The sequence below is a fragment of the Helicoverpa armigera genome, chromosome 27, assembly GCF_030705265.1.
Source record: "Helicoverpa armigera isolate CAAS_96S chromosome 27, ASM3070526v1, whole genome shotgun sequence".
Classification (NCBI taxonomy): domain Eukaryota; kingdom Metazoa; phylum Arthropoda; class Insecta; order Lepidoptera; family Noctuidae; genus Helicoverpa; species Helicoverpa armigera.
Genome location: NC_087146.1, coordinates 7,754,525 through 7,768,705, shown reverse-complemented (window position 1 = coordinate 7,768,705; position 14,181 = coordinate 7,754,525). Strand labels below are relative to the sequence as shown.

Below are 14,181 nucleotides of genomic sequence, written 5' to 3'. Positions count from 1 at the left end.
GCATACAAGAGTTATGAGTGTCCCTTACCAGTGGTGACCGGAAGACAGTATTGCTATCGTCACATACTGAAGGATCCAACTGCACCGTACCGACAGTGTGCTCATACGTATGGCAATGGAGAGCGGTGTCCGATGCCTGCACCGAGTGATGGGAGGGATCATAGGGATACTGGGTATGTTATACGTCTTCTATATATCATCTGCCTAGCCTTTTCCCAACTACTTTTGGATTGGCTTCCAACCTAACCAGATGCAGCTGAAAGAGAGATCATAGAGATACAGAGTATGTAGAAATGTAAAGTTTAAAACACTGGATGGATTTCGATGAAACTTGCCAGTAACGCATACCGGGCAAACATGTTCAGCGCAGATAGTGTAGCTTTCTACCAGTGAAAGAATTATTCAAATGTTTAGACATTGTTTGGACTATTTAGTGGATGGTTTATGACAAGTTTGCACAAAATTTATCACATTTTGTTATAAAATTGTGGACTTCCTATGTAGATAAGCACATACCCACGGCACTAGCATTAGTATAGATTTAAGTAAGTATTTATGTAACAATTATTTAAAATGCTACATTTATTTCCAGCCTCTGCTTCGAGCACGCCCGAGCGGCACTATACGCTCGACAGCGCAGCGCTGCGCCGCCTCCGCCCGTCACTACCACCGAGACACTGCTTAACCAGCTGCAGCATTATGTTAAGTGAGTATATTTGTATATCATTATATGACTAAGCTTTTTAACCGACTGCCAAAAAGTTATGTTTTAAGACTTATCTACTGTAAAGACGAGATTCCACAGTTCCATCGGTGGGCATACAAATGTTTCTTCTGGTTTTCTCGCTCTAGCAAACGGTAGCAAATTGGCCGCAAACATTCTAAATGTTCACGGAATGGCAAGGTTTATGTATTATGTACCATATCTACCATTCTATTGATACCTAAAATGTTTTTCGTTGCCAGTCACTGTTTTGTTTGGAACAAACTTACTAGTTTATTCTTGAGTTATTAGTAAAATTCATCACTTTACAGGACTATCTATATATCATAGGTTTCATGAAAGAAAAACAAGTAATAAATAAAGATAATATATACATATATATTTCAGGCCAGAACGTCATGACGACATCTTGTGCATCATCAGTGTCAGTTGTCAGTGACCCAGCTGAGCAAGAACAGGCCGATCCAGAAATTGTTGATCCATTCAGTAAGTGTAACTAGTTATGCTATCTACCTAGCGTTTACTCAGCTATGTTGGAGACAGGTTCCAGTATTTACTAGACACGGAATGTTGGTATCAGCTCCATACAAGTCATATCAAATTCCCACTTCAAGTAAGCAAAACAAAGATATTTTAGATAGAATATTGAGAACGTTGGTATCTGATTATCTGATCTCCTCATATCACAATACCCTCTCATCAGGGTGATTGGTTGTCAGACTTTTGATTTCTGACTGGCTTGACTGTCAGAGATATATGAAAGTCAGGAGGTCGGGACCACTAGTTTGACGTGCCTTCTGAAATACGGAGGGACTTGTTATGATATAGATGGTCATCCATCAATGGGTCGACCTGTCCAAGCGCTGCTTTATCCCTGAGTGTGTTAAGATGAATGTGGAAGAGAGAGGAGAGGCAGAAGGAAACCAAGTATATTTTCCCCTAACAATGTCTTCTTAATTTTTAGAGCAAATAGACGCAACATCAATCAACAACGCCTACGCTACCGCCATGATGGAGTACGCGAGCTGCAGTGACAGTGACGGCGAGAGCGTGACCCTGGGGCCCGGCGGTGACTGCCGCGCTGGTGACCACGAGGATCTGTCTGATGCTGAAGACGCTCCCTGCGAGGAGACGCCGCTGTGGTGAGTGTGATCTGTCTCAAGACAGGAGTTTTTCGGCATCCCATTCCCTCTCGCCCCGGACCATGGCCTGAACCAGGGCCGGAGAGATCGCCGCCGCCTAAAGCCTCGACGAGGACTGTACCTGCACTGTATGCTCCACCATTTCCTCCGGGTCGTGACGACGGATTTGTCACGCGAGATTTTGAGATAACTAACTAATCGTCGTGATCTTCTTAATAATCATCCTCTGAGCCTTTTCACAACTATGTTGGGGTCGGCTTGTGCTTTACAAGGAGCGACTGCCCTATCTGACCTCTTCAACCCAGTTACCCTGACAACCCAATACCCCTTGGTTAGACTGGTGTCAGACTTACTGGCTGCTAACTACCTGTAATGACTGCCAATGTTGATGTGATGTTCAATGACAGCCGGGACTTACAGTTTAACGTGCCATCCGAAACACAGTCATCGATGTCCAAGAACTACTTAGAAAGTACATACAAACATCATCATCATCTCAGCCATAGGACGTCCACTGCTGAACATAGGCCTCCCCTTAGATCTCCACAGATACCTGTTGGAGGCGACCTGCATCCAGCGTCGACGGCGACCGACATAAGGTCGTCTGTCCACCTCGTTGGTGGACGTCCTACATTTACATACAAACTTAGAAAAGACTTTATGAGGTCTTCTTAGTAATATTATTGTTTAATTTCCAGGAAAGCAGGAGTATACACGGCCGAGGAGGCGGTGAGCGTGGCACAGTCGGCACTAAAGATGCTGCAGTCGGCGTACGTGACACAGATGTCGCGGCTGCGCGTGCTGCTGCAGTCGGCGCGGCTGATGTACCTGCGGGACCTCAAGGCGGAGAGGGATCAGTACTGTGAGTACCCTGGGATCAGGGGCCAGCAAACACAAAAACTTAAATTCAAATTTGGCTGATAAATCAGTACTTTTCAAAACAAAAGACGGCCCCAAAATGCCCACCCTTCACCACTTCCTATGTGTTTTGCTGGGAAGAAAAGTAGTGGAACAAACTCTTTTGAAGTACTGAAGATGCTGCAGTCGACGAACGTCACCAAAACAGTTCAAATTCATGTCATATCTGAAACAAGCGTGTCTAACTTTCATCAATTTTCATCTCTACGTACCTATTATTATACACAGTCATGAACCTAGGTCAGTTCATTAACATTGTCTATCAGACAATTAAATAAAGATTGCGAGGTAGACTCTGATGTGGACGTCCTATGGCTAAAATGATGATGATAATTTTGGTTAAACAATATTCTTATATTTTAATATATTATATTTTCCTTACAGGCAGTATAAACTCTCAGTCCCGAAGCGGTCCACTCACGGTTCGTGAAAGGCGACAACTACGCAAACTGAAGGCGTATGCCAGCTACCATAGAAAACACGGCAACGATGCTGTGTTAGCCAGGAAGATGCATCATAAGAGGGCTAAGGTATGTACATCTTTACTAATATAATATGAATAAACACTTTTGCACCCTTAAAGGTCCGGAACCACAAACCAGTATGATAAATTAGATAGTCAGATTATTCTTTATTGAACACCAAGAAAATTAACAACACAGGAAATCACAACACACAAAAAGCAATGATTTCACTGTAGGAAGGTACATAATTCTTGAGTAACATGGGCTGTTTTATCTGGGTATGGGATGAAATTGGTTATCTATAAGTAGAGCAAAACAAGCACGCATGATATTTGGGAGCACAACCCTCTAAAATATTTATTTTATTCTAGTTTTCACTAGCACACTAGGTATTTCTTGCATGTAGTGCAATGTTATAATTGTGTATATTTTCAAACTTTATCACTCTTTTCGAGATACAACTTTCCCTTTCTGTATAGAACTCGAAAATGGTTTATGCTTTCTATGGGGACAAAAGTTTGTCGAGAACTATAATATAATAGTTAAAAATAACGTTGTTTTTTACTGAATGTTACTTCTTGTTTTTAATAATGAACTATTTAACATTTCCAGCTAAACGACCCGTGTCCCAATCGTCCGATACCGTCGCAAGGCCGGTGTACGTTCACTGAGGGCGGCGTCAGATGTCCTACCCACGTGTTACCTGCAGCTAAACATTGTTTGAAGCATATATTGCATGATAGGCAACAGGTGAGAACTAAATATAGAGGACCAACTTTTTGAAGTTGGTTGATAAGGAATTTTAATGAATACTAGCCGTTTTCCGTCCTGTGGAAATCACTGCCCATACTGGGATAAAATATAGCATGTGTTCACAGGAGATAATGTAGCTTCTTTCGAAAGAATTTTTCAAAACGGCCAAGTAGCTTCGGAGCTTATTCATGTTCAATTAACAATCAAATCTATCCTCTTTATACAATTAGTCAAAATGAGAACCTTCTTTATTTGAAGTCAATTATTAAGAATGAATGATTCTTTCAAATCGGACCAAACATACAAACTCTTCAGCTTTATAATAGTAGTGTTTATTTCCCGCTAGCAGTTGAAGCATTCACCTTAAGTTTTTATCTCGTCTTAATATGTAATATTTTTTATTTTTATATAGGTACTCTTCAACGCATGCGGCGACATTCGAGGCGTAACATCGTGCCGGGAGCCGGTCGCCAAGCTGCCACTACCGTCAGCCGCTTGCCGCTACCACACCGACCCTCCCGTCTATACTGTCTTCACTTTAGAGGTAAATTTCTACTACCACACTGCAAAGGACACTGTGGCATATCATATGCCTAGCTTGGGGTCGGCTTCCAGTCAAAGGCAGTCGAGTACGATAGACTGCACATCAGTGGTAACTGTAATACACCTTAACTCAATAGTAATAAGTACGATTTTCCTATAAAACTGTTTCCACTGACCTGAAGTTGATTGTACCAGTGTTATACAAGGGACACCCTGCATAAGAAAGATTATTAGGGAATCAAGAGATCTGCTGTACCGACTTTGAAAGTCCATAATCGCGACAATTTTAATTCGCAACTGCAACTTCTGACCCCACGTGCAACTGCATGAAATCGGTTGATATCTGAGGCAGTCACCACGTGTTGTAGCTGCTTCTATCCAAAATAGTATCATGTAAATAGAATACATACAGATATAATAGAATCCAGCAGTGCAGTTGCGGCACTTACGGTCGGTAGTTGCAATCGGCCACTCGCTTCCAAAATGTTCATTTCTACTTCAATCTTCCTAAAAAACACATTTACCTTTCAAAACTCACAAAAAATTCTCCCATTACAGAAACACGGGTCAGACACAGAATCGGAACAGCCCTCAACATCAGACGACTCTCACGCGGACGAACTGCTAGACCCTCCTTCAGAGACACTCCCGGACCTCACAGAGTCTCTAACCGAGGTCCAAGAAGACAGAGTGGAAGTCCAGGAGTTGGAAGTCGCATACAGCCAGGATATGACGGAGGAATGACAAATAGCTGATCTGGTTTACCAGATGTATAACGATTTTGAAGTCTGCGATGTGAACGCTGGACATTAAAGTGTGTGAACAAAGAAACCAGTGAAAAGTGTATCATAATTAGGTGTGGAAACTCTGATATTAGGCTTGTGTTAACCAAAACTTGTATGATAAATAAGTAATTTACTTGTTTGTGATGTGGACACGAAAGTGTGTTTAAAAGTATTTTAACTTTCGCGATTTGAACACATATTTGTAGATAATCGGGACTTGAACGCGATACTATGTACATAAAGGTGCAATGTGTGTATGACATTGTTTAACGTCGAGTAAACAAAACCTTTTCTAAACAAATAAACTATTCAGTGAAAAGTGTATGTAACATGGTGGAAACTCTGACAATAGGGCTTATTTGGTTACTTACCGAAAACTTTGATAAAAATGATTGAGTGGTTTAATTGTGATGGGATTATTGACACTTTAATATAAAAGGTGGTTGGTGTGTAAAGGTAAAGACTGACTTGACGTTGATTTGAAAATGAGTGCTAAAATGATCATTTGACTAGATAATGTGACTTGAATCTCGTTTAAAACAATAAACGCATAAAAAGTATTAAAAGTGCATTTCTAAGTGTATTTGAGACAATTTAATACCAAAACAGTTATACTTTATAAAGTGTAAAAATGACTTTCCAATCATGAATTAATGTGACAAATTGAACTTTTACTAGACTTCTGAAAACCAGTGTTAAGTACCTATAACTATTATGTGAACCAATAATTGTGTTTTTAGGATTGTCTCAAATTCTAACGTAAATGGAAAAAGGCTAGGCATAATATAATTAAACTTGGTGATAATAAATAGTGAGAAATGTGACTAAACTTGACTAATGTGGTATTGTGATGTGAAAGATACGTTTTGCCTTGAATCAAAACCTTGTGATAGTTAAGAGAACTAAATAGATTTGTTATTGTGACAAATCAATTTTTGGAATTTGCTTAAAAATTGTATGGTATATAGAAATAAATATGTAACATTTTTGTGAGATAAACTGTATTATTGTAACAATTGCTGAAAAATTGTCGCCCATCGGGAAAATTCTATTTGACAACTGAAAATTATTATAGGTATAGTTAAATAATGCCACTCACCATAAGTACTATAACTTATAACTATTGGTTAAATATGCATTTTTAATATAGAAAAGTATCCAAATATCATATGTAATCTCTTTTATAAATGTTGTAAAAAATAAAACAATACCCACCTTTTCTGAATCTTATGTTCTAGTCTGCAAATGTACCAATGTAATAATTTAAGAAGTAAGAAACCTAAATAAAAACATTGTATTATACTTCGTCAATCTAAATGTTCCAAATAAAAATGATTCCAGTACATATTTTTGAAGTTTATTTCTATTTCTACCCATGTCTAGTAGACCCCTTAGGGTGTCCTTTCCAAAATGTGCCCTAATTAAATGATGATAAGGTTGATATCTATACTTACATAATATATAGGGTTACTTGTAAGTAGGTAGTCCGCATCCTTTCATGAGGTGATAGTATAATATAGGTCAATACGGACAAATTTGACCATGGGATATACTGGGCAAAAGTTAACCCGTTTCAAGATAATCGAATTTCAAGATCTTTTCTTAAAAGTCATCTAGGTACACGTATATATTTTTATTACTAGTTAAAAATCTCGTTTTCGTGAATTGTCCACGCCCCCTCGGAGAGTCAACAAACCCCAGGTGGCCCACCAAGGCCAAAACCTGCCGGGGCTGTGTGCGTTACCCAGGCCAGATGTCGAAAATGGTCATTTGAATCTTATAGATAACACAAGGGAACAAGATTTTTGTTGCATGAAATATTACGACTAATATTGTATATTTTGGGCTGCTAATTGAAGATCTGAAGTCAGAATTTCTGTATCAGCTTTAGTTTTGAGATATCAACAAAACGTGATTTTCAAGAAAAACGCAATTTTATTAACAAAGAGCAGCAGAAGAACAACAATTAAGATGTACCCTATTCCTTCAATCTCATAGCGACAGCCTAACACAACCAGAGTGAAACCACAAGGAGGACCGACGTCAATGCGCTCTCCAATGAAGGGTGCGTCAATCAGCATCTTCCAGGCTCCGGGCTGCCTTGTGAAAATTTCCAAAGCGAGCTCGTCCCGACCCGAGACCCCGCGCACAACAGTCGCACAAGTAAACCAACGACGCAGTTCATATCTACCAATACCCCTAGTCAACGAGGCAGTTCCACGTTTAATAACCTCGTGTAAAAAATAACCTCAACATAAAACTATGGATTGAACAATGGATTGGTCTCACCGGGTTTTCCACTCAACGTGCGTGACGATCGCACATCGCTATGGCGCGCAGTATAGCAAAGCTTTCGCGGACGTGAAGCCACGGAGATGCACGAGCACCAACACTCCGACCTCACAATGACACGTTGGGCTCCTGGCAGGCAGCTGGGATGCTCCATTCAACGTCGTAATTTTCTCGCCATATTGCACAATAATCACCGTCATTGTTGAAACATGAAAAAAAAAAGACAAATTCGGTAAATTTTCTAGCATACCTTCAATAACTAGCTTGACATGTAACAATGGAAACCGATACCATTACCATAACCGTGGTTACCATATTGCACCTTCGCTGAAATTCTTAATAAATCTTCTACTACAAACTCCATTTTAAATTATCGACTTCCATTTTTTTATTTTTAGTGGGTAGGCAATTTATCTTCACGTGGCGAGTTCTCCCGAAATCAGTCTGGTCATTCACCAACCAACCAACATCATGTTGCAGTACGAGATTCACCACCCAGGATTCTTGCTTGTGCTTGCCTGGCTTGATTCAATGCGATAGCAGTGTTGCATCAGGCGTATCAACTTTTGCCACTAGAATCTTCACTTTTTGAACACGTGGGCGATGCAGGGCAATCCTTAACAGATGTGGGCATTCGGATTGTATCCACTTCTGATGTCGGCGTCAGGATCCGGCATTGTTAAATAAAACAAAGAGGTCTTCACACAATCACTTGGTTTATTCCAATTAACACAATATTAGTCACTACACTTATTTATCACGAATTTGTGGGAGGTGTGCACTCGGCAACGGTTGGCGAACGAATGACCCGAGTCCAACTGAGGTAGTCGCTGCGCCCCCGCAAGGGGGCGCGGCTGGCGGGCCACGGGGCTATGCCCCTTTCCCGCGGGATCCAACCGCTGCCCGTTACTACGGGCAGGTCATTGGGTTGCCGATGTAGGCGCGGCAAATTAGGACAGCGTTTGTGCGACGCTGCCCTATGTGTTAATATGTCGTGTGTTTGTTTGCAGGTGCGCTGGCGGCAGCACATTGCCGCTTCTTCACGGCATCTCGGCGGTCAGTCCCCGCCAGGTGAGACCCCCGGTTACCCGGGGGAGGCCCGGCGGGTGACGACCAGCGACAGAGACGCCGGCTCTGCGCCCCTGCACAACGGGTATGCTAGACCCGCGACTGTAACGCTTCCAGAGCTAGCCGGTCACGCTCCAGCCGACGGGCCGATTGTGTATGTATGAGCGGCTTGTATGTGTGTGTACCGTCGCTCAGTGAGTGCGCCACCGTGTGCGCGCTTGCGCGACACGGTATTGCGTGAGTACAATGTTGTGGAGTCGTGATTGTGTGGCGGGTTGCGTCGTGCCTATATTAACCTAGCACACGACGCTCGCCGAATGTATATCGTGTGTGTGGAGTGTCTGTTGTGTGAGCTGGCTGTGTGTAGATGGGTGCAGCCAGCTCGGGTGTCGTGACCCGAGTCGTGCGCGCGCGCCGCTTTATATAAGGTCCACCGTTGACAGATCGACGGTTGACACATCGACGGTGGCGCCGTCATACACAAAAAACTGGAGTCAATTTCCTATTTACCAATAAAATTATATATTTAATATTACCTATAAAATTAGTTGTCGAGATAAAGTAAATGTTGTGCCATAATTTGTATTTGTTCTTTCTTCGGTTGCGAAGTTATTCGAGATTTTGCTGAGGTAACCTTTTTGGTTTTGCTAGATCTCAGAAATGGTTAAGCGGATTCTTATCATACACATGACTTCCTAGGACTTAGTTTAAATTTGTTCGGCAATAATAAAACCAAAATAATGCATATCTTAAAGGTTATTTAATTGAATGAAAAAACATTTCAATTGGTCCCAGCACTCTCAATAAGAAGTCTAAAGACTTACTTTAAACGTTATTTTAAAGCTTGTAAGTGCCTTCAAATGTATGTGAAGTTTCATTAGTATCCTGTAAGTATTTAACAAGTTATGATGATATTCAGTTCTTCACGAGCACGGTCTTGATGCGCGCGGTGTTATTTGGCCACTGGATTGGATATATGATCTGAATGTTATGTCAATTATTAGTTATTTAGATCAGTTGCATATCAGTAAAATTTCAGCTCAGTACATTGGATATTTAATGAAATAATACGATTAAAGTCATTAGGAAGTGAATGACCGTGGTAACCCGACCAAGTTTAGGTGGTTACGAAAAGCGCTATTGCTATGCAATTTAGTTGCGCACAATTTATTGCTAAGTTGTTTCTGAGTTCTGAATCAGAGCGCCTATTTAGTAGCTGGGTTTCTACTTAGAAGATAAAATAAAACAAGCTTGTCATGTAAAAATAAACTGTATTGTCAACAGAAAATCGGCACACATAAAATTATAAAAAATCAAATCATTCGTATAACAAAGTTGTAAAACTTAATACAACGACATCTACAGGAATTTCAATGTTTAGGAATGTAAAAGTTATATTTATTAAAGTTAACAATATTTAAATGCATTTTATTAATAAAATTACATAATTTAATTTCACTGTTACATAGGTAATTTTAAAAGTTGATAGTAACATTGTAATTTATTCAGTTATTTTATTAACTAAGTTGTCATTTATAAATTGAAAAATGCGATTTAAAATTCATGCAATGTTTTTGCTAAAACCCGTAGTTTTCAGACATTGTGCAATTTTTGAGCAACTTGTAAAATTACATTTTCATTTGTTTGTGCGTTCTACGGGTTGCCAGCAAACATATTAAAAGTCAAAAAATCTATGTCAACACTAATACAACAGGAATAAATAAAAAGTTTAATCTTAAATAGTTTTTAATCAGTCGATTTAGAGTTGTGTTTGGAAAATTACGTATTTTAATTTCAAGTACTTAAATTCAATTTTTGGTTTACTTGTAAATAAAGTTTATTCTAGAACCTAAACAAAATTTAATTTTGAATATTTCACTAAACATATTTTTTAATTTAGAGTATATATCATTAAATACTAATGATAAAACTGTAATTTACACCATTGCTGTATATATTAATAAATTAAAAGTAGATTTTTCTATTCAAAATGTACTACGCACAGCTAAAAGAGCAATTTTTACCGTACTTACACAAAATAAATAAAAATTCCTTAATTATTAGACCGATTTTGACAAGAATTTTCAAAAAAATGTATTAATTAATTTTGAAAATATTTACATAATTCCCCATACACAACTCATAGTTGCCTCGCTCCAGTTTTCCTTAGGGTCAAATCATTTCTTTTTCTTCATTTGCTTAGCTTTTTCTTTTCCTCGCGTTTCTTTTCCTTTTCCTTTATCGATTTGTAAAGTTTGTAGCCGAAGAATACTGGAAAAAAGAAAAAAGATTACTTATTACATTTTTATGAGGTTGCGGGTAGTTGCTGTTTCTAACCAGTCTTTCTGAATCAATGGGGAAGACTATACTTAGCGGTTGAACGTTTGATATGGAAGAGAGCTGAAGTTCCAGATTAGTGGCATACTATGGGAGGTTTCTAAGGTACAGCGGAAATGAGAAAACATGCAGCGGCGATGAGGCGATTAAGGTACCGATATCATTATTTGTAGTTTTAATATTTACACGGTGGTATCAATTTCGAGATTGTATTCATTCTGATATTGGATGTGAAATTGTTCAGTACATAAAATTAAGAGAGTAAATTATGAAATTAAAATATATATTATAAGTGCTCGCGATAGACCCAAGCATGGATTTTCATACGGTTTTCACCAATAGTGATTTTCTAGGAAGTTTTAGGCACCTACTAATGTCTACTAATCAGTTTAAGGTTTATGATATGTATTATTTTTTTTATATAGAATATACATATAGGCTATATTCGTAAAAATCTGTCTGCCTAGTTAGTAATATGAAATTGGTGACAACAATTTTAAGCTTCTTAAAGATTAGAAACTACTATTGTTTACACAACCAAATTCATACGTACTTAAATCAGTTTCATAATTAGATAGTAAATATTAGTGAATACCTAATTAAGATTTTTATCAAAGATAAAGATAAATCCGTGCACGAGTTGTAAACAGGTGCTAAATAGGTTATTCCAAAATAATATTCCGCTTACTATGTATTAATAATAATAATAATATGTTTATTTAAGCACTGTCAAATTGTTAATGTATTTGATAAGGTACGTTTACGCGTTATAAGTGAAAATTGTCACAATATTCTCAATATCCGTAAATACGAAAGGCTAAAGTCGTTGCGTTGTTTAACATATTTACCTACATTTATCATACCTAAATCTAATAATATCTATGGAGCAAGGACGTGGGAATGTATGCTACCATCATATTTAAATGACCTGCCCATTGAACTCTGCAGTAAAATAAATCCTAAAAACTGTCAAAAGATACTAAAGAAGTACTTTCTAGACTGCAGTGAGATCTAGAAAGTAACTCCTTATGTATATATAATGTATACCTATGTATAAATGTGTCACCGAGTTGCCGTGGCTGACATACCACTGTTAAACCCGCGATGGTTTGTGTCGGTATATTTACTGTTATGTAACCAAATTGTAAATCTGATATTTTGAATAATAAATAATAAAAAAAAAAAAAATATACCTATAGCTTTTAGATGGGTGACCATACACATTGAGGCCTGTCGGTAGATTCAAGTGAAAGTCCCTGTTTAATAAGAATACCATATTGGTAGTCAGAAGCCAAAACCTTCAAAAAATTAAAGGATCCATTCGTTTTAAAATTATAAAGAGCAATATTTTTGTCAAAACAGACACAATAAAATACCCTACAACTGTTTACTTCAAACAACTTTGAAAAATGAATTATCAAAATAAACAGCTGTTTTGAGAAAATTAAATAGAAGTAGCTATGTCTGTTTTTAGCTACACACGACGTACACATAAACAGTACGCGTAGTTTCTGTCGTAGGTGAACTTGGGCCCAAATACTAGGTTGTAGAATACACATAAAAATCTCACAAAAATCAAACACAGAATTCTTAAACTCCAAAACATACCAATTAAAACTAGAATGACGAACGCAGCCGCGGCCACCATATAAAGCTTAGTCATCACAGCTTCTTTGATCGCATCCTCAACTCCAGCCAACATCTCATTATTCTTCAACCTCATACTCAATTTACTAGCAAGACCCTCTTTTATCTTCTTAGCAAACTCTGCCTTATCTTCGTCAGTCATATCCTTGAACTGAGCCAAAACTCCTCTTAATTTATCCCTTATTACCTCCGATTCTTCATCACCCGGTTCTACGGCTACCATTTTTGTAGCGTATTCAAAAGATCCATATTTGCTATAGATTCGGTCAGCTTTTCGCTGATCACCGTGCCTAAAGATGGTCCATCTTCTGTAGGGAAATCTAAGTGTTCTTGGTCAGCCATTTTCTGTTTTTGTAAGAATAGATTTTTGAAGTTTCTGTTTATTTTAGCGAGTGCAGTGGGGAGAGTATGAATTGAAAATGCATTGTGAGAGTGCAGTGGCGCCCTAATAATGTATGTCATCCAAAAATACTGTCGTTAGATTTATTTTGAGAATTCGATGCAGTCTGGTGGTGAGAAGCGCTAGGTTTGAGGTTCGAGTCGTGTATGAGATAATTATGGGATTAATTAAATAAATCTAGTACCTACCTATTTTGTGTGATTTCTTTATCTAGGTCATTTGCATGTGTAATCTAAGCTAATATAACAGTTTTTTTTTCTTGAAATTACTGAACCGATTTGAAAAATATTTCCCTGTTGGGAAGCTCTACTATCCCTGAGTAAGATAGGCTATATTTTATTCTGGTGCGAGTAATAGTTTCCACGGGACGCGAGTGAAAATCGTTAGTACAAAATAAAAGGTGACATTAAATTACTGCAAAACTTTCATGGGTAATTAATTACCCTTTTATTAAGGGAATGAAACGTATTCCAAAATAGTACAAATTAAACTGAATACCAAGTATTATACAATACGTCTATCGCTATGTTGCAATCAACCTAGATTTGAACAGATATTATCTGATGCCAACGCACTTCATTCCATACAGTGATATTTTATTGAAAACGAAATAAGTACAAATCGGCAAACACTCAAAATAATGGTTTTGAGTAAAGATGGGGACGATTTTTTTGCTTTTGTTACCAGAGTAGTTTTAATTTTAATAGGAAATATTTCAATTATTAGGTATTCATTAACACAGATATTTACAAAAATAATGGTTGAAAGTTTAATTATTTTGATAGTAACATTATTTATTAACACCTGCGCTTGTCACCATACACCTGTATTTTCTAAAATTAAGATTTAATTATTTTAATTGTCGGACTTACGTAAAAATACCCTTTTTTCAACGACAGATTTTTGAAAGATTTTTTCTCAAATTTTATCTTGTCTTATCAAAACATACGGGGGCCACAGAGTAACAAAATACAGCTTAGGCATTTAAACTTACCACTTCGCTTGACACCTAGTGATAAACTAGTAAACATATCGGTAGGACTGCCTTATCAGGAGTCCAAATACGTGTGGATATGTAATTGGAAAATTATTTATCTCGCACAGATAA

General features: G+C 38.0%; 2 protein-coding genes across 2 annotated transcripts; one reads left to right on the top strand and one right to left on the bottom strand.

The window, feature by feature from the left end:
• The first annotated feature begins 1,094 nt into the window (after positions 1-1,094).
• LOC135118967 (KAT8 regulatory NSL complex subunit 2-like) lies at positions 1,095-5,973 on the top strand. Its single transcript, XM_064042219.1, has 7 exons — positions 1,095-1,210; positions 1,689-1,866; positions 2,565-2,728; positions 3,169-3,314; positions 3,861-3,998; positions 4,414-4,545; positions 5,103-5,973. The coding sequence occupies exons 1-7, from the start codon at positions 1,123-1,125 to the stop codon at positions 5,286-5,288; spliced, it is 1,032 nt and encodes a 343-aa protein (XP_063898289.1). The 5' UTR covers positions 1,095-1,122; the 3' UTR covers positions 5,289-5,973.
• A 4,862-nt stretch (positions 5,974-10,835) lies between these two features.
• LOC110384617 (uncharacterized) lies at positions 10,836-14,181 on the bottom strand. The gene is made up of 3 exons (XM_021345998.3): positions 14,068-14,181; positions 12,635-13,018; positions 10,836-10,960 (listed from the first exon to the last, which is right to left on the bottom strand). The coding sequence occupies exons 2-3, from the start codon at positions 12,894-12,896 to the stop codon at positions 10,881-10,883; spliced, it is 342 nt and encodes a 113-aa protein (XP_021201673.3). The 5' UTR covers positions 12,897-13,018; positions 14,068-14,181; the 3' UTR covers positions 10,836-10,880.